The 21624-nt window shown below is 37.2% G+C and overlaps 1 protein-coding gene across 1 annotated transcript; it reads left to right on the top strand.

Annotated features, from left to right (window-relative positions):
- The first annotated feature begins 158 nt into the window (after positions 1 to 158).
- Positions 159 to 20900, top strand: slc2a11l (solute carrier family 2 member 11, like). The gene is made up of 12 exons (XM_073830263.1): positions 159 to 182; positions 254 to 352; positions 609 to 769; positions 3688 to 3812; positions 3890 to 4019; positions 4151 to 4299; positions 6418 to 6608; positions 8268 to 8378; positions 8498 to 8599; positions 10396 to 10471; positions 10556 to 10683; positions 20430 to 20900. The coding sequence occupies exons 1-12, from the start codon at positions 159 to 161 to the stop codon at positions 20646 to 20648; spliced, it is 1515 nt and encodes a 504-aa protein (XP_073686364.1). The 3' UTR covers positions 20649 to 20900.
- Positions 20901 to 21624: the final 724 nt, after the last annotated feature.

The raw sequence follows: 21624 nt of genomic DNA on the forward strand, positions 1-21624 counted from the left end.
TGTAAAGATCCAACTCATCAACTTTGCCCTGCTTTTGTCACCCAAAACTCAACCAAGCATGAAAAGTTACACATCAACAGTGAGTTAGACATTTCTGTTCTTGCTTTGTCATCTGCAATTATTCAAAAGAAGTAGAGGACGCTGCATTTGCCCATACAATGATGGGGGCTTTAAGAGAACTAGTAGGTCAACTGTTACATTAAATTGTATTTTGACTTTTCAGTTTTCACAAAAGTCATTCCTTTTTTTGCAGGCGAGAAGCCCTGTGCTTGTTGCAGCTATTTTCATTGCAGGAATTGGAGGAACCTTTCAATACGGTTTCCATATTTCTGTCCTTAACTCGCCATCACTGGTAAGTACCTGTGTTGTTCGATTATAAAGTGTCTTAGGCTGATTTACTGTTTCTTTTAAGCTGCAAATAGGGGCTTAGGGGTAATCAGTATTAATCAAATGCATTCCTGCCACTGTTTTAAGATGAGACATCCCCAAAGGATGAAAGAATCAATACATATCAGAGCTTATGAGTTGGTGCTAACCTGTGAACCGCTGTGGTTCAATAAAATGAAATGAATGACATAATCAACTGAGACTTGTGCTTACATTGCAAGTTTATTAAAGAGCTGGTGAACAGCACCTGCCAGCAGCGTTATGGCCACTCTCTGGAGCCCTGGGAGCTGTCCCTCATCTGGTCCTTCATTGTGTCCATATACAGCATTGGAGGACTGGCTGGAACCCTGTATGCCGGACATCTGGCAGGAGTGTATGGAAGGTACTGGAAGTACATTCATATTGTGGACAGCCTAGTCAGGTCATTGGCTGATGCTGAAGAATTGTTCACCCTCGGTTGTTTACCTTGGCTGCATTTATTTCATACTGTAAAAAGATATTTTTTTCTGTTAACATAATTTATTCCTGTGATGCAATGCTGATTTTTTAGCATCATTACTCCAGTCTTCAGTGTCACATGATCCCTCAGAAATCATTCTAATATGCTCATGTACTTCTAAAGAAACGTTTCTTATAAGCAGTGTTGAAAACACTGTATTTATTTATTTTAACCCAAACTTTGGAACAGTAGTATAACTGATTTTTTTAGGTTTCAAAATGGATCCCCCCACAGCTCACATTTCTGCATTTTCTGAAGCATCTGTGGTATTGAGTATTCTTAGAGTGTAAATCAATAACCAGATTGCAGGAATTCAATGAGCAACATGGGCTTTTAATTCCAGAATGGACCTGAAATGATGCTAAGAGCAACAAACAGCCACTGATAATTCTTGAAACCAGTCTAGCCTACATAAATCCGCTCCAGGTTATGTTTTGTTCTCTTGCTGTAACCCATATGGCATAGCAAAAAATGAAAAATGTAATTGTGCTGGCTGAGTGTAATATTTCTTAAAGGGATAGTTCACCCAAAAATGCTAATATAAGTCAAATGTTTACATACACCTTGCAGAATCTGCAAAATGTTCATTATTTTACTGAAATAAAAGGGATCATACAAAATGTCCACAAGAGAAAATAATAGTTGAATTTATCCCTGAAATAGTTGAAATTATCCCTTTCAGAAGTTTTCATCCCCTTGATTCTTAATACTGTGTTGTTATCTGAATGATCCACAGCTGTGTTTTTTTGTTTAGTGAGTTCCTTGTTTGTCCTGAACAGTTAAACTGACCGCAGTTGTTCATAAAAATCCTTTAGGTCCCACAAATTCTTTGGTTTTTCAGCATTTTTGTGTATTTGAACCCTTTCCGATGATAACTGAATGATTTTGAAATCCATCTTTTCACACTGAGGACAACTGAGGGACTCAAATGCAACTATTACAGAAGGTGCAAATGCTCACTGGTGCTCCAGAAGGAAAAACGATGCATTAAGAGCCAGGGGTAAAAACTTTTTGAATTTAAAGATTAGGGTAGATTTAACTTATTTTGTCTTCTGGGAAACATGTAAGTATCTTCTGTAGCTGAACAGTACTAAATGGAGAAAAATTGATATTTAGGTAAAATTAGAAAATGTACAGATCTTCATTCTGTTTAAAAGTTTGTACCCCTGGCTCTTAATGCATTGTTTTTTGTTTTTTTTTTGTCTGGAGCATCAGTGAGTGTTTGAACCTTCTGTAATAGTTGCACAGCAAGTCCTTTAGTTGTCCTCAGTGTGAAAAGATGGATCTCAAAATCATAGTCATTGTTGGAAAAGCTTCAAATACACAAAAATGCTGAACCAATGAATTTGTGTGACCTAAAGGATTTTTCTGAAGAACAGCGGGCAGTTTAACTGTTCAGGACAAACAAGGCACTCATGAACAACTATCACTAAACAGAAAACACTGCTGTGGGTCATTCAGGGAACAACACCGTACTAAGAATCAAGTGTATGTAAACTTTTGAATGGTGTCATTTTTTATAAATTTGATCTTTTATGTGTTAGCTTATTCAGGTCAGTACTAAATAAAAAAAATAACATGCATTTTCTATGATCCTTCTTATTTTGGTAAAATAATTAGCATTTTGCAGATTCTGCAAGGTGTATGTAAACTTTTGACTTCAACTGTATGTCATTTACTCAGCCTCTTATCTTATTATAAACCTGTGTAGATGTATTTTTCTTCCATAAAAAAGGTGTTTAGCAGAATGTTGCTGCTGTTTTCCAAGCAATAGAAGTAAATGGTGACCAGGAGCTGGCAGTCTCAAAATAACAAAATGCACTATAAAAGTAGTCCATATAAGACTTGTGCACTATATTTCATGTATGGCTTTAAAAAAAACAGCCCGTTGTCGCCATTCACTTTCATTGAATGGTAACAGCATGAACATCCTAGCAGCCTGTTTTTTTCCATACGGGTTTGGAATGCCATGATGGAAGGTAAATGATGACAAGATATTCTTTTTTGGTAAACTTTAAAGTGGTCATGAATTGAGAAAAATCCTGATATTTTGATATAAGGCGTAATTGTACTATTAAACCATAGTACGTTTCTGAAAATTTTCATTAGTCTAAAAACATCTTATATTGAAGTCAATATGCAGTGTGGCTAAACACGGCCTCTGCAGAAAAAGATCAACGCCTGCTTCTACATCACTGCCTGTTTAGCCCCGCCCACTGATAAAAAATAAAAGAAAAAAGACAACAGCAAAACCAAAGAGTTGATAACATTTATTTTTAATGAAGTTCCAGACCGTGTCAAGAACAACTTGGTCCTTTGTTCCCCTCATTTTACCAGAGATTTGTTTACAAACAAGGTCCAATTCAGGATTTTCAGAAAGATTGAAACTAAAAGACGATGCTGTGCTAACTATATTGCATCCGACAGTAACTTATTACATGTGTTTTTTTTTTTTTTTTATCTTAATCGCAGCAGCGTCCATCTGTGACGGATGAAGGCTGTCAAACATTCACAACTGTTAGACAATCACAGCAGTGGGCATTTACTTCTGAGTCTACAATCTGCAACGCCTATTCAAACAGAGTGTTCTGATGAAGGAGGACAAAACAGGACAGAAAATAGCATGTTACTTTTAAATTATGATGTTCTTTGATGTAAAAATATTATTAAATAAGTTGAACTTAGAGAACAGTACAAAATAATAAAAGAAAGGCAGTTCATGACCCCTTTAAATTTGTGCTATTTAAATTTTATACGAGGAACCACAATGAAGTACAGTATGTGTTTTTCACTCACCATAGGAAGACAACTCTGCTTTTGAACAATGTGATGGCAATCTGTGGAGCTGTCCTGGTGTTGTTGAGTAAAACCGCCCTCTCGTTCGAGATGATCATGGTGGCACGTGTCCTATTCGGCATCAACGCTGGTGTGTGGGAATATCTGTAAATGCACTTTTTTAAATTCTCTGATATTTTTCTAACTACTTGAGTGCGGTCTGTGCAGGTGTGAGTTTGACTGTGCACACCATGTATATATTGGAGTGCGCCCCCAAGAGGCTGCGTGGGATGGTTGGTGTGTCTGTGGCCTCTTTTGTCTCAATGGGGAAGTTTTTTGGCCAGCTGCTTGGGATCAGGTGTGTCATTAACAGCAGGTTTATCGTTCTGTAACACTTTGTTTTTATTTGCTGTTTATGTGTTAACCAAACTTTTAAAGATTTCAACTTTAAAGCTTGGTTTTGGAGTGTGATTTGTATGTGTGTGTTAGTGAGGTTTTAGGCACTGAGGAGCACTGGATCTGGCTGCTGGGCTTCAGCGGGGTGGCTGGTCTCCTGCAGCTACTAACTCTGCCCTTTCTGCCTGAGTCCCCGCGGTACCTCTTGCTGGAGAAGGCCGACAAACACGGCTGTGAGACGGGTCAGAACCACAGACACCTTCTTTGACATTTACACATACATTGATATTTCTTGTGAAACTCACCTGAAATCATTTGTTCAAAATGTGGGGCCACATCATGGGAAAACAGGCTTTTCAATGCTCTTTTGAAATATAACTCTGAAGGGAGCGAACATGTTCAGTTCGAAGGGCACTGCGAACGGCATAGGGAATAAGGGAACATCGGTACATCACTTCACAGGAAGTGGACGGGGAAAATTACCCAACTGTCATTGCGCTCCGCGTCACCAATTAGAACTAATGATGGAGCAGAGCCGTTAAAGTTTTTTAAAGGCTCTGCAATGGAGCGGTGCAATAAATGGTGTTATTATTATACAAATTAGAGTGTTTATGAATGGTTATGGTGATTCATGTTACATTTGCATATTGTATTTTATGAATGAAAGTAAAACCGGCAAGGTGAGGCTCTATCATGTTTTATTAAATGTTACCACAAGATACTTAAATATAGGTTGCGTGTTGGAAAGAAAGTCAAGTCAAGATTACTTATTCAGCGCTTTTTACAACACAAATTGTGTCAAAGCAACCTTACAGTATTAAAATAATAAAATAAAATGTCAATAATAATGCAAGAGTTCCATATTGCAACAGTCAAATTCAATACTGTGTACAAGTCAAATTGGGGAGGACTCATCTGGTTCCCATGGCCTTGTGCCGGTGGCCATTTAGGGTAGGAGTTCTTTCTTGATGATCTGTCTCTGGGGCTCCTCTAGTTGACACGGTATCCGCTGACATTCGGCTGTAGGTGTTGATCCACCAACTGCTCTTGGATTGGACTGGATCCGGGGGACTGCAGTGACCATCTGATCTGGATACGGACTGGATCTGGTGGCTATGGTGACCTGGGAATAAGAAACAAACAGACTAATATTAATGTAGATGCAAGAGTTCCAAGTTGCCACAAAATCAGATTGGAGAGGACTCATCTGGTTTTCGCTGTCTTGCCTCGATGGCCGTCTAGGTGATGAGGTCTTCACTGATGATCTGTCTTTGATGTGGTCTCTGCTGACATTCAGGGCTGTAGAGGATATCTCTGGGTGCTGATGGGCACGGACTAGATCCGGGAGACTGCAGTGACCGTCTGATCTGGATACAGGTGGCTACGGTGACCTCAGAATAAGAAGGAAAGATACTAGTATTAGCGTAGATGCCATTCTTCTTCTGATGCAACGAGTACGTCAGGTGTTATAGGAAGTGTCCCTGGTTCCGGTTGACCTAAATAATGCAGCCTAACAATCCTTTAACGGATTTGGATTATGAAATGTATCAAGTGTAGGCCAGGTTAAAGAGATGGTTCTTTAATCTAGATTTAAACTGACAGAGGTAAGTGCGCGAGATAAGACCACTACAATCTGTTAACGGTCTAAACATATACATTTTGACTATATTTATTAGATACATACGTTTATATGTATTTTATATGTATTTAAATTTGAAAGTAAAATAAATTACAATATTAATTTGTTATATCATAAAATGCGTGACCCTGCCGTTGATTTGCTTTGATGACGTTCCGGGGCATTCCAAATGAGCAATTATTGTCAGCGAAGTCCACTTCAACGGATATACCATGCTAAGGGAGTAGGGAGCAGTGAACACTGCATAGGGACCCTGTCGATTGGAACGCACCTATGTTAAAAATTTTCTAACAACATACTAATCATGTTAAAAACGTTCTAACATACTAATGTTAACGTGAACAACATAATGTGATAATCATATTGTGTTAGCAGAATGCTAGCAACATGATTATCAGGTTTACATGCTAGCAACACATTAGTCATGCAAGCATCATGATAGCAACATGCTAATTGTGTTAAAAATGTTCTAACAACATACTGATCATGTTAACAACATGATAATCATGTTATGCAAAAGACTAACATGCTGAACATAAGAGACTTTAAAAACATTCAAAAACATTAAAAACTACCAACTCCAGACTTTGACCAGTAGTGTACATAAATGACGACGCCTCTAGCTACTTAAGTTAAAATAAAATTAAAAAAGGAATTTTGCCATTGGCTAAAATTGTAAATATGTATTCTGGCGAGTTATCTGATGTTCAGTGTGTCTCAGCTCTGCGCAGACTGTGGGGAGCTAAAAAGGACCCTGGCCCAGAGATGGTGGAGATGTTGGCTGAACACGCCTCTCTAAAGGGCGTGAAGATCCACAGGCTCATGGACCTCTTCCTTGACCACAACGTCCGCTGGCAGCTGCTCACCGTCCTCGTCACGTTTGTCACGCTGCAGCTCTGCGGCATCAATGCTGTGAGTCACAAAAAGTCACAGTGCTGTCCGCACCTGAAAACAACTGAAGCGAGAACGATTACTTTGTCAAAACACACAGCCATATGCCACAATCTGTTCAGGAAATGGGCTTGATGACTTCACATTTCAAGATAATTTGCTTCCCACTCAATTCTTCTTTTTGATAAAAGCCACCACCGTTATTTTCATCATTCAGTTTCATAGATGAATTAGACAAAACTTCATTGAGACAAACTTTATATTTGCATGAGAAAACATAGCCTGACAGTTTGATGTAGTAAAAGCTTGAAGTTTAGACAGATGGATAAATGGATGGAGAGAGAGAGAGAGGCAGAGGCAGGCAGATAGATGGATAGATGGATAAAGAGATGAATGGATAAATGGATAGAAAGATGAATAGATAATAGATAGAGAGAGAGAGACGGATGGATAGAGAGAGAGGCAGATAGATGGATAGATTGATAAAGAGAATTGATAGATGGATAGAAAGATGAATAGATGATAGAGAGAGAGGCAGATGGATAGATAGATAAAGAGAAGAATTGATAGATGGATAGAAAGATGAATAGATGATAGAGAGAGAGATGGATGGATAGAGAGAGAGGCAGATGGATAGATAGATAAAGAGAATAATTGATAGATGGATAGAAAGATGAATAGATGATAGAGAGAGAGAGAGATGGATGATAGATGGATGGGTGGATAGATGGATGGATGGATAGTTAGATGGGTGGATAGATGGAAATGATAATAGATAGATAGATAGATAGATTAAAGGTTGTATCTGCGATTCTAGGCTGAAACATAAAGTGTCAAATTCAGCTGACCTTTCTTCATGATCCGCTAGATGGATAGATAGATAGATAGATAGATAGATAGAGTGATAGATGGATAGAGGATAGATGGATGAATGGATAGATAATTAGAAAGATGAATAGATGATAGATAGAGAGATGGATGGATAGAGAGATGGATGGATTGATAGATGGATGAATAGATGCATAGGATGGACAGATGGATAGATTAAGAGATGAATGGATAGAAAGATGAATAGATGATAGAGAGAGACGGATGGATGGATAGATAGTAGATAGGTAGGTAGGATGGACAGATGGATAGATAGATAAAGAGATGAATATATAGAGTGATGGATGATAGAGAGAGAGGCAGATAGATAAATACATAGATGGATAGATAGATCAAGAGATTAATGGATAGATGGATAGAAAGATGAATAGATAGATAGATACATAGATAGATAGATGGATGGATGGATAGAGAGACGGATGGATAAATAGATAAAGAGACAGATAGATAGATAGATAGATAGATAGATAGATAGATAGATAGATAGATAAAGACAAGGATGATAGATAAAGAGACGGATGGATAGATAAAAAGATGAATGGATAGATGGATGGATATATAGATAGATACATAGATACAAGAGACGGATGAGAGATAGATAGATAGAGTGATGGATGATGGATAGAGAGAGAGAGAGATAGATAGATAGATAGATAGATAGATAGATAGATAGATAGATAGATAGATAGATAGATAGATAGATAGATAGATAGATAAAGAGATAGAAGGATGGCTGGATGGATAGATAGATCAAGATATTGTTCATATGGTCTGTGAATGATGTCTTGGCAGGTCTATCTCTATTCTTTTGATGTGTTTCAAGCCGCCGGTATTGCCAAGGAGAACCTGCGCTATGCCGCCCTGGGGACGGGTCTGTGTGAAGTCTCCACCTCCATTGCCTGTGTGAGGCACTCTTTACCCTCCCAAATATTTAATCTAAGCTGAAAACACGAAGTAACCTGGTTTAAAGGAAGCTCCTGCCTGTGTTCATGTGGTTGTTTACTGTGTTATTTTTTATCCAGGTGCTGATCATTGAGCGCACAGGGAAGAGAGTGCTTCTCTTTAGGGGCTACCTGTGCATGGCCGCCACTCTGGCCCTGCTCACACTCACACTTTACCTTCAGGTCTGTTTATTTATTTATTTTTATATTTTCAAATCATATAGGTTTTGTGGTTAATTATTAAGTCAGAAGACAAGTTATAGTTTGTGTGTGGCTATTAACTCAGTTAACATGCTGACTGAATGTAATTTTTTGTTAAACTATCCCTTTAAATGTAACTTTAATTTAAATCAAGTCACAATCAGCGGCTTGGTTTAATTAAAGTTACATTTAAAGGGATAGTTTAACAAAAAATTACATTCGGTCAGCATTTACTTAATCTCATTCCAAGCCTATATGATTATTTATCAACACACAAAGATATGTTTTGCAGAATATCAAGCTGCTTTTTCCATAGCATTACAGAGACTACAGCTTCGAAAAAAGACAAAAAGCATCATTAATTTTGAATAAAAGTAATACTCTTGCACTATATTCCATCTCTTTTGAAGTACTATGAGTTTGTGAGAGGAACTGACTTTAAATTGTTATTCACTGAAAATCTTTGCCACAGGTTTAAAATCTTATTACATAATGAAAGTGAATGTGGACTGGAGCTGTCAAGCTTCAAACAATGACAAAATGTATCATAAAAGTACAGCAAAAGTAGTTTATGTGAATGACATGCTTTATTCCACATCTTCTACAGCCATATGATAGTTTTGTGTGAGAAACAGACTAATATTTAGGTATATAATGAAATTATATAATGAAAGTGAATGGGGACTGGAGATGTTGGGCTTCAGAAATGACAAAAATGCATCAAAGTAGTAGAGAAAAAAAAAAACTACTTTATATAAATTATGTGCTTTATTCCATGTCCAATGCAGTCATATAATAGTTTAGTGTGAAAAACAGGCAAAATGTAAATAATTATTTACTGCATGTTAACTGCAGCTCTTTTTATATAATGAAAGTGAATAGGGACTGGCACTATCAAGCTTCTAAAATACAGAAAAGCATCATAGAAGTATAGTAAAAATGGTTTATATGAATCAGGTGCTTTATTCGTAATTTTCTGTCATCATATGATAGTTTTGTGTGAGAAAAAGACTAATATTTAGGTTTATAATGACATTATTTAATGCAAGTAAATGGGGACTAGAGATGTTAAGCTTCAGAAATGAAAAAATGCACCATAGTTGTAAAGTAAAATTAGTTTCATATGAATCCTGTGCTTTATTCCATGTCTTCTGGAGTCATATGAAAGTTTTGTGTAAGAAACAGACTAATATTTAGGTTTATAATGAAATTATATAATAAAAGTAAATGGGGACTAGAGTTGTTGAGCTTCAGAAATTACAAAAATGCATCGTAGTAGTAGATTAAAACTAGTTTATATGAATCACATGCTTTTTGCCATGTCCCCTGCAGTCACATGATAGTTCTGTGTGAGAAACAGACTATACTAAAGTCATTTTTACACATTCACTGCAGGTTATTTTATATAATGAAAGTGGATGGGGACTGGAGCTTTCAAGCTTCAAAAACACACACAAAAAAACAAAAAGTATAGTAAAAGTAGTTTATATGAAGCATGTGCTTTATTTCATCTCTCCTGCGATAGTACGATAGTTTTGTATGAGAAACTGACTGATATTTAAGTAATTCAAAGAAAATCTTTGCTACAGCTTTGAAATCTAATGTGCTTAATATATAATGAAAGTGAATGGGAAGCTCATAAGACTCTTAAACAACAAGGTAAGAAATAAATAGACTGTGAGTTGCATATAAGCATTACTTATATTTTTTTGACTAAAAAGCCACTGTTTATACTACATACAACTATTCCTGAGATTGCATTTGTCTGGCTGTTGTAGAACTTTGTATCCTGGATGCCGTATTGCAGCATGGTCCTTATTTTCACCTACATCATCTTCTTCTCTACCGGGCCAGGTACATCCATACATTTTTCTTCTGCAGTGAGACATTTTGGTCTTATTGTCTTAACAGTACTCCTGTGAATTCTCTCTTCCACAGCCGCCGTGACAGCACCACTTCCTGGTGAGATTTTCACACAATCCTATAAACCACCAGCGTTCTTGGTAGCCTGCATTCTCAACTGGACAGGACTCTTCCTGGTGGGCATGTTGTTTCCTCTTATAGTGGTGAGCTTTTATAATTTTATGGCTTCATGACCTGCTTAGGTTGAAAAATTAAAGGTGCAAAAACTATTTTCAAATAATATACAGTGAGGTCAATAAGTATTTGATCACCCTGTGATTTTGCAATTTCTCTTACTTAGAAATCATGGAAGGGTCTACAATTTTCAGCATAGGTGCATTTCCACTGTGAGAGACAGAATCTAAAAATAAAAATCCGGAAATCACATTGTATGATTCTTTAACAATTTATTTGTGAATTACTGTGTCAAATAAGTATCTGGTCACTTGTGTCAATTTTTTTATATTTAGTACAGAAGCCTTTGTTAACAATTTCAGAGGACAAACGGTTCCTGTAGTTCTTCACCAGGTTTGCACACACTGCAGGAGGGATTTTGGCCCACTCCTCCATACAGATCTTCTCTAGATCTGTCAGGTTTCAGGGCTGTCGCTGAGCAACACAGAGTTCAGCTCCCTCCAAAGATTTTCTATTGGATTTAGGTCTGGAGACTGACTAGGCTACTCCAGAACCTTGATATGCTTCTTACAGAGCCACTCCTTGGTTTTCCTGGCTGTGTGCTTTGGGTCATTGTCAATGGGTCATTGGGTCAATGTTGGAAGAGCCAGCCACAACCCATCTTTAATGCTCTGACTGAGGGAAGGAGGTTTTTGCCCAATATGTCACAATACATGGCCCCTTTCATCCTCTCTTAATACAGTGCAGTCGTCCTGTCCCGTGCAGAAAAACACCCCCAGAGCATGATGCTTCCAGCCCCATGCTTCACTGTAGGTATGGTATTATTAGGATGATACTCAAGTCAAGTCAAGTCACCTTTATTTATATAGCGCTTTTAACAATACAGATTGTGTCAAAGCAACTGCACAGTATTTAAACAGAACAATAGTGTGTAAGTAACGCATTATTGTAAATAATCAATTTTCAGTTAAAGGCAGTTCATCAATGAATTCAGTGATATCATCATCAGTTCAGTTCAAATAGTATACGATATCGCTGGAAAGTGTCCCCAACTAAGCAAGCCAGAGGCAACAGCGGTAAGGAACCAAAACTCCACAGGTGACAGAAATGGAGAAAAAAACCTTGGGAGAAACCAGGCTCAGTCGGGGGACCAGTTCTCCTCTGGCCAGATGAAACCAGCAGTTTGTACCAATGTCCGATTGTAGAGAACTCATCAGGATCCTGTGGTGTAGCGCCGATGGCCGTCTAGGTTGGCGAGGTCTTTAGTGATGATCCGTCTCTGGAGCTCATCTGGTTGACATCCACGGCTATTGAAGTCATCTCCAGGTGGTGATCCATGATCTAAGCTGGGTGCGAACTGGATCCGGGGGACTGCAGTGACCATCTGATCTGGATACAGGCTGGGTCTGGTGGCTACGGTGACCTCAGAATAAGAATGAAACAGACTAATATTAGCGTAGATGCCATTCTTTTTACGATGCAACGAGTGCATCAGATGTTATGGGAGGTGTTTTTTGGTTCCGGCTGACCTAATTAATGCAGCCTAACAATCCTTTAACGGATTTGAATTATAGGAATGTGTTAATGTTTTATGTGTAAGCCAGGTTAAAGAGATGTGTCTTTAATCTAGATTTAAACTGACAGAGTGTGTCTGCCTCCCGAACAGTGTTAGGTAGATTGTTCCAGAGTTTAGGCGCTAGATAAGAAAATGATCTGCCACCGGCACTTGATTTTGATATTCTAGGTATTATCAAATTGCCAGAATTTTGAGAACGCAGCGGACGTGAGGGACTATAATGCGATAGAAGCTCGCTCAAATACTGAGGAGCTAAACCATTGAGGGCTTTATAAGTAATTAGCAAGATTTTAAAATCTATACGATGTTTTATAGGGAGCCAATGCAGTGCTGACAGAACCGGGCTAATATGGTCATACTTTCTAGTTCTAGTAAGAACTCTAGCTGCTGCATTTTGGACCAGCTGGAGTTTATTTATTAAGCGTGCAGAACAGCCACCCAATAAAGCATTACAATAATCTACCCTTGAGGTCATGAACGCATGAATTAATGTTTCAGCATTTGACATTGATAGCATAGGTCGTAATTTCGATATATTTTTAAGATGGAAAAATGCGGTTTTGCAAATGCTAGAAATGTGGCTTTCAAAGGAGAGATTGCTATCGAATAGGACGCCTAGGTTCCTAACTGATGACGACGAATTTACAGAGCAGCCATCTAGTATTAGACTGTGTTTTAGGTCATTACTTGTGGAGGTTTTAGGTCCAATAATTAACACCTCTGTTTTTTCAGGATTTAACAGTAAGAAGTTATTCACCATCCAGTTTTTAATATCAGCTATGCATTCTGTTAGTTTTTCGAATTGATATGTTTTGCCGGGCTGCGAAGAAATATAGAGCTGAGTATCATCAGCGTAACAATGAAAGCTAACACCATGTTTCCTGATGATATCTCCCAAGGGTAACATGTAAAGCGTAAAAAGTAATGGCCCTAGTACTGAGCCTTGAGGTACTCCATACTGCACTTGCGATTTAAATGATACCTCTTCATTTATTGCCACAAACTGATGACGGTCTGATAAGTATGATTCGAACCAAGCCAGTGCACTACCATTAATGCCTACATAATTTTCAAGTCTGTTTAAAAGAATGTTGTGGTCAAGAGCAGGTCATTTGTAACTCTAATAAGAGCAGTCTCAGTGCTATGATATGGTCTAAAACCTGACTGGGAATCCTCACAGATACCATTTTTCTCTAAGAAGGAGCATAATTGTGAGGATACTACCTTTTCTAGTATCTTTGACAGAAAAGGGAGCTTCGAAATTGGTCTGTAGTTAATTAATTCAGTGGGGTCAAGTTGTGGTTTTTTAATGAGTGGCTTAATAACAGCCAATTTGAAGGTTTTGGGGACATATCCTAATGATAATGACGAATTAATAATATTCAGAAGAGGATCTATGACTTCTGGAAGTACCTCCTTTAGTAGCTTAGATGGAATAGGGTCTAACATGCATGTTGTAGGTTTAGATGATTTAACAATTTTATACAATTCTTCCTCTCCTATAATAGAGAATGAGTGGAATTGTTCCTCAGGAGATCTACAACGCATTATCTGATGCGATACTGTAGCGGGCGGCTGTATGGTTACAATTTTATCTCTAATATTGTCTATCTTGGAGGTAAAGTACTTCATAAAGTCATTACTGCTGTGCTGTTGGGAAATGTCTGCACCTGTTTCTGCTATATTTTTCGTTAATTTAACCACAGTATTGAACAAATACCTAGGGTTATGTTTGTTTTCTTCTAAGAGAGACGAAAAGTAATCCGATCTGGCAGTTTTTAATGCTTTTCTATAAGATAAGTTACATTCACGCCAAGCAGTACGAAAAACCTCTAGTTTTGTTTTCCTCCAGCTACGTTCCATTTTTCGTGCTTTTCTCTTTAGGGCGCGAGTGTGATCGTTATACCACGGTGTTACAGTTTTTCTTAATCTTTTTTAAGCGCACTGGAGCAACTGTATCTAAAGTGCTAGAAAAGAGAGATTCCATAGTTTCTATTACATCATCAAGTTTTTCTGAGCTACTGGATATGCTGAGGAATTCAGATAATTCAGGAAGATTACTTACAAAGCAGTCTTTTGTAGTAGAAGTGATGGTTCTACCGTACTTGTAGCAAGGAGTTGAATTTACAGTTTTAGCTATCTGGAGTATACACGAGACTAGATAATGATCTGAGATATCATCGCTTTGCCGCAGAATTTCAACACCATTAACATCAATTCCATGTGACAGTATTAAATCTAGAGTATGATTTCGGCAATGAGTCAGACACATGTTGCCTAACCCCAATAGAGTTCAAAATATCTATAAATGCTGTTCCTAATGCATCTTTTTCATTATCAACATGGATGTTAAAATCACCCACTATTAAGACTTTATCTGCGGCCAACACCAACTCGGATAGAAAATCAGCAAATTCTTTAATAAAGTCTGTATGGTGCCCTGGTGGCCTGTAAACAGTAGCTAGTACAAACGTCACGGGGGATTTATCATTAGCACTTGTTTCTCTGGATAATGCTATATGAAGCACCATTACTTCAAACGAGTTATATTTGAAGCCCTTTCTCTGAGAGACATTGAGAATATTGCTATAAATAGTAGAAAGACCTCCCCCTTTACCGTTTAGACGTGGTTCATGTTTGTAACAGTAATCTTGGGGGGTGGACTCATTTAAAATAATGTAATCGTCTGGTTTTAGCCAGGTTTCTGTCAAACAGAGCACATCTAGCTTATGATCAGTGATCATATCATTTACAAAAAGTGCTTTCGTAGAAAGGGACCTGATATTCAATAAGCCAAGCTTTATCAATTGTTTCTCTGTATTATATATATTTTGTAGGGATTAAGTACATTTAATTTAGCTCAAAGGGAATCGAATATGATTCAATAGAGAATTTGAACAGAATCGCTGTTTTACGGCTGTTCAGAGTCGACCCGCGATTCATTAAACGAGCCGTGTAACAGAAACTCTGCCATGGATATTACTATCCAGAATATAGCGAAAACACTATGTATTAGCACAGTAGCAAAATCGGCAGTTTAAGACATTAACTTGTAAGCACAAAACACAAGATACTTATCTTTTTTAATAAAAATATGATTTTATTGGATAAACCTAACACATACAAACTAATCTAACATAAACACACGCATTCACACAGGTTGCAGAAAGAGAAAGTGAGGAAAGAATGAGTTTAAAGGAATGAAAATATGAAGTCCCAAGTTTATAGCAATATGTGTAATTGCTTAGACCTGAACAACCATCAATCACTTAATTAACCCTCGTATTGAGTCTCTCAAAGAGGTTATTAAACTTTATATCAAATGCACCAGTTCAGTTAGAACCTGGAGGTTGTACTTGCGTTGCCTTTTTCTGTGCCGAGGGAATTCCTTTGTTGCGTCGCTCCAGAAAGGGGCCTTCCCGAGGTTGCTGATTGGTTGTTTCTGTGGTCCTTTGTGAAGTCTTGGGCGTTGGCTTGGCTGAGGATGCGAGTTGTGCGCTGTTAAAGTTCAGGTCAGCGAAGACGTTTGGGTCGGTCGCGGCTTGCACAAAACTTAACAAGAACACGAAACTCTCAACGGAAAGAAATAAAAGAATTAAAGTAAAAGACAGGAGTGTAATGATCTCCTCATGTTTCCTTTAGAGGAGCAACTGGCATGCAGGCCAGGCAGCGTCGAGACGCGGCGGCACGAAGCCGTAAGAGTAAGAGAGCAAGAGTATGGAGTAAGAGCGTAAGAGTCAGAGAGAGATTTGATGGTGTGCTGAGTTTTTAAACTCAGCTTTTGGACACATCCCAAATGGTGTCTTGACCAATTAAAACATTGTCCTAACTCGGGGTACTGTTAGTTTCTCCTCCCCAACCATAAATCACAATGTTATCTCATCAGTCCCGTGGTCCCAACTTTCCCGCTCTTGACAAAGTTAAATTTGGACATGATTTCGATAACAAGACTAAAATACATTTTACAAAGAATTGAATTATAGAAACATTTCAAGAATCTAATTTCAAGACCATGCATATCAAACACCAATATAAACCATTAAACTATTCAATAGTTATCAAAAGGGACATACACAATAAGTGATTAAAACATAATAGGCAAATGTGTGGGTTACATAAATGATAAGGAATGTGCATAGAAATGATGAGTTGCTCATGAGTCCTTTTTTTTTATCATAATTTTAGGTGTATATGTGAACAGGCAGTTTCCTGTGCCATACTGGGAATGTGAGGATGTGTTCTGTGAGGGAGGAAAAGGTCAAAAGGGTGTAGAAAGAATTTCAGTGTCCTGTGCGTGGGGGAGCCCACCAAGCACAGTCTCTACTAGTGATTTCCCTCATGTGATGTCCGAGATGTGCATCTCTTTGACCATTAATCTTGGTTACTTGCCCCAAATTTGGGATTATCAACAAGGGTCCTTTTGTGTTACTGTTGCAAGTTCCTAGTTAGTTAGGTTTGCTTCAGGTTGGCTGGAGCCAGGGTGTCAAATGACAAATTTTACGACAGGGGTCTGGTCATGCTGGAGTTGCTGGAATTTGAGGCTGTAGAAGTGTTTTTACTTCTAATCGAATCTCCTGAATTGTCTGATTCGTGCTGAAATCCTACAATACTCATCATTCTTCTTCCTCCGAACATGGCGAATGGAGTTAAGACCAAAAAGTTCTACTTTGGTCTCATCTGACCACAGGACTTTCTCCCATGACTCCTCTGGATCATCCAGATGGTCCCTGGCAAACTTCAGACGGGCCTGGACATGGGCTGACTTAAGCAGGGGATCCTTCCGTGCCATGTAAGATTTTAAACCATGACATCTTATTGTATTACTGATAGTAGCCTCGGAAACGATGGTCCCAGCTCTCTTCACGGCATTGACCAGCTCCTCCCGTGTAGTTCTGGGCTGATTCTTCACCATTCTTAGCATCATTGATACTCTATGAGGAGAGATCTTCCGTGGGGCCCCAGTCTGAGGGACATTAACAGTCATCATTAGCCTCTTCCATTTTCTGACAATTGCTCCAGCAGTTGTTCTTTTTTCACCAACCTGCTTGGCAATTTCCCCGTAGCCCTTTCCAGCTTTGTGAAGGTCTACAATTTTGTCTCTTGTGTCTTTTGACAGCTCTTTGGTTTTGCCCATGTTGCTACTTAGACTTTGGCTGATTGTGGGGTGCACAGGTGTCTTTATGACAGCTAACAACCTCAAACAGATGCTACTAATTTAGCAGAGTGTAGCTGGACTATTTAAAAGCAAAATAACAGGTCATTGAGGGTCAGAAATCTGGCTGATAAGCAAGTGATCAAATACTTATTTGACACAGTAATTCACAAATAAATTGTTAAAAAATCATACAATGTGATTTCCGGATTTTTATTTTTAGATTCTGTCTCTCACAGTGGAAATGCACCTTTGTTGAAATTGTAAACCCCTTCATGATTTCTAAGTAAGAGAACTTGTAAAATCACAGGGTGATCAAATACTTCTTGACCTCACTGTATTTGAAAAATGTTTACATTTTAGTACATATTAGTAGCCTAATAAAATCGGTTTTATTTTCCATGAAGCAAGGGATGTGCAACACTGAATTTTTTTTTAATATGTATCTTGATTTTTTTTCAAAAACAGTAATTAAACAACATTTTGCTCAGTGTGTTTTTATGCTGGGACCTTTGGTGGATAAATACCCCGGGTAAAAAACCCAAGGTGAAGTGCACTTACATAATGTACTTAAAGAGCTCTATTTGAATGCACTCATTTTGTATTTAATATGCTAAAAATGATTCTTTAGTTCTTCTTAAGATAATCTTTAGAACGTTATGCTATTTTGGGACACTGTCAATATGATCTAAAATGTTATTTTAAAGGGTTCATGAACTGAGGTCCCCTTATATAAGATTTTTACATCAAAACACATCTTAATTTAGAAGTAATAGGCTATTTTCTGTCCTGTTTTGACCCCCTCATTATCAGTACGCTCTGTTTGAATAGTTGTGAGACACTGATGTGATTTAAGTGAAAATACATTAATTAATACATTAGTACATATCAAATGATTTGTAATCATCACTAAAGCATCAAAACTTGTGTGGCAAGTCCTTGTTTCGCTGCAGTATAATGTTACACAGAGCACATGCAATTACTATAATGAGAGTAAAATGTCGGGATTCAAAACGGCAGATTCAACAAACCGCATATTAAAAGCAGCTAGAGCTCCGTAATTAAATAAATATTTCCTCCATGTGCAAGCTATTGAGATGAGCAGCTCTGTGAAACAGCCAATCAGAGCAGAGCTTACATTAATATTCACGAGCCTTCCAAATAAGGCAATAACAGACCGTTTCATTCTAGGGACAAATTCTAGGGTTGTAAATGGAGCTGTAAAACCATTTCTGGAAATCTTTTGCCCTTTCCTATGCCATATACCTTCTATGTAGATATCGGAGAACAATTTTGAAATATTGTTTCAATGCATTCTATGGCACCTTTACTATAAGCTGTTTTTAGACTAAAAACAAAGTTTTGAGTTTTGAAACTTACAGGATGTTTTATAGTACAATGACCTCTTATATGTCAAAAGATCAAGGGAATTTAATCCCACCCCTCTCTGCCGTGGGATTATGAGCTGTAATGTTTACTTTGCCGCATTTAGACGTGTTTAGCGGTGAAATTGCCAACAAGCACATTATTAAGAAAGGCCATTTGCAAAGATGCATGCAAAAACCCTTATACTCACTTCTGCTGTGGGTGAAGCTGAGAATGACCTGATTTTAAAAAGGGGATATTACTTTTAAAGATTAATAAAATACCATTGGGTGGATTTTTATCATTGTAGGGTGGTTGTGTACACAAACTGTCAACACACATTAATGTTCAAACAACATGTAAAAGTGAGTTTGCATCCGATGACTCCTTTGAAAGCACATTTTAATTCTTGTTCATTGTGTCCTACAATAGCGCATTTGAGTACACTTAAATGTTCTCAAGATTATCTAAAGAAGTACTAAAGAGTAATTTTTAGAATATTTAGTACAAAATGAGTGTATGAAAATAGAGTGCTTTAAGTACATTATGGAAGTGCACTTTTCTTCGCCTGGATATCTATGACACTAAAACTGCCAGTAGGTGGTGTTAAGTCCCTTAATGATTGACTCATTAAATCATTCATTCAAATAATTCATTTCAAATGGCTGATTTGTTTGGAAATGAAGCAAATGGCTGTATTTGCGAATGGATCATTAAGTCACTGATAAATTCATTTTGGGAGCGAAACCCTGCTGTGTGTTGCTCTGAGACGTGCAGATGTTCTGCTGCAACTTGTTTGGAACTACACTACCAGTCAAAACTTTCTGAACAGTAAGATTTGTAATGTTTTTTAAATAAGTCTCTTCTGCCCATCAAATCTGCATTTATTTGTTCCAAAGTACAGCAAAAACAGCACAAAAAATGTTTTTTACTATTTAAAATAACTGCTGAATATATTTTAAAATGTAATTTATTCCTGTGACACTGAAGACTGTGTCCAGTCTTCAGTCTCACATGATCCTTCAGAAATCATTCTAATATGCTAATTTGCTGCAAAACAATATTAATATTATTATGTTGAAAACAGCTGAGTAAAATATTTTCAAGCTTCTTTAAATAGAAAGTTCAAAAGAAATCTTAATTTTTTATTTAACATTATAAATGTTTCTGTCATCGCTTTTGATCAATTTAAAGCATCCTTGCTAAATAAAAGGAACCAGGAGCATAACATTTATTTGTGTGACCTGCCATTTTCGCTATTGTCCTCGCTTTGTTTTTTCACAATAGCCTACCTGCAGAACTTCTGATGATTGGTCAATGCAAATGTTGGGTGTGTAACTATTAATAATCACGAGTATAACGTCATAGTCTGTGTTATGTTGAAATTGGCCTATTTTTCAGTGGTCTTTTGCAAACACCAGATTTATATAAGGAACATTGGTGTTTGAGACTCACAGTATGTCATGTCCATGTACACAACTTTTATTATTCACCTATGCCAAGGTAAATACAGTTTTCCATTCTATGGCACATTTAACATAAATGAGCATTTCTACACTGGAATCTGTAACTAAAAAACTTACTTTTGCATTCATCTACACCACTAGGGTTCAGTATGCACCATTGAAACCTGCCTTATTCACAGTTACTTGGTCCTCTCTAATGTATTGTTTTCATTGCAGGAGCATTTGGATTATTTCTGCTTCCTCATCTTTTTTGTGTTCTGCTTCTTCTCTGGTGTTTTCGTCTGGTTCCACGTGCCTGAGACAAAGAATAAAACCGTTCTGGAGATCACAGAGGATTTTAACAAAATGCACAAGAAACGCAGACACTCACTACAGTCCAAATTGAGCTTGGTAATCATAAACAACATGCAGACCAGCATGTCTACCAAGCTTTAGCACTGGTTCAGGATCAGCTATGTAGTCAAATCAGAAGCTGACCAATAAAAAGTCATTGTTTGACTATTCTTTTGGTGGCATCAAGTGTGTTAAACTGTAAGCCACATCCCATTTGTAAACTCAAAATCCAATTTAAATTAGAGGCGAATTGAATGTTGAATCAATATATTTGTACTTTTGTCATGCCAAGGGACACTGATTCAGGTTTGGCCTGATACAGCTGCTGTGGTGCAATGACTTTATTGACGCTGCTCCGTGGATGACTTTGTAGAGTGATTAGTAAGACTTGAGTATCTATTGAATCCTCAGAGGTGTGTTGACCTCTTACCACACCATAAAGCTATCAAATTAAATATTGGACTCCACCAAATGACTATGTAATGTGGCATCTCTCATTAATCATATTGATGAGGCTCACCGAAATTGCTCTGAAAATTGGCTGTTTTATTCCATCTACTGTTTTATTCTATATACCAAATGGCTATTTGCATTACTCAAAACTAACACCCATAAAACGCTTGGATTTACATTATAAAAATGGAAGAAATCTTTCCTCTGATGAACACGCACACAAAAAAATGTATGTTTATATATATATATATATATATATATATATATATATATATATATATATATATATATATATATAGTTGTGGTTATCATTGACTTCCATTTTGTGGACAAACACAATTGCATTAAATTGAATGAAAATGAGAAATGTTGCATTTGCAACAAACTCAATTAAAAAATGTCCAAGTACAAAAATGACTAAAACTGATATAAAATGAAATTGAGTTCATAAAATTAAATCTTAAAATAAAATTCTAAAGGAAACTTAAAATATAAAAATAAAAGGCAGTTTAATATATATATATGAATTATATAATACTACTATATAAAAATAATAAATTCAATTTAAAATTAAAATTTGAAAATTATATCTTAAAAAGCCTATTTAAAATATTTATAAATAATA

Source organism: Garra rufa, chromosome 23 (assembly GCF_049309525.1).
Source record: "Garra rufa chromosome 23, GarRuf1.0, whole genome shotgun sequence".
Lineage (NCBI taxonomy): Eukaryota > Metazoa > Chordata > Actinopteri > Cypriniformes > Cyprinidae > Garra > Garra rufa.

Bases quoted from the DNA above. Each gene is read 5' to 3' on its own strand.
- slc2a11l (XM_073830263.1), top strand. From the start codon at position 159: ATGATGGGGGCTTTAAGAGAACTA. The intron at 353-608 runs GTAAGTACCTGT...TTACATTGCAAG, and splicing joins TCCTTAACTCGCCATCACTG to TTTATTAAAGAGCTGGTGAA. The intron at 4,300-6,417 runs GTCAGAACCACA...AGTGTGTCTCAG, and splicing joins CAAACACGGCTGTGAGACGG to CTCTGCGCAGACTGTGGGGA.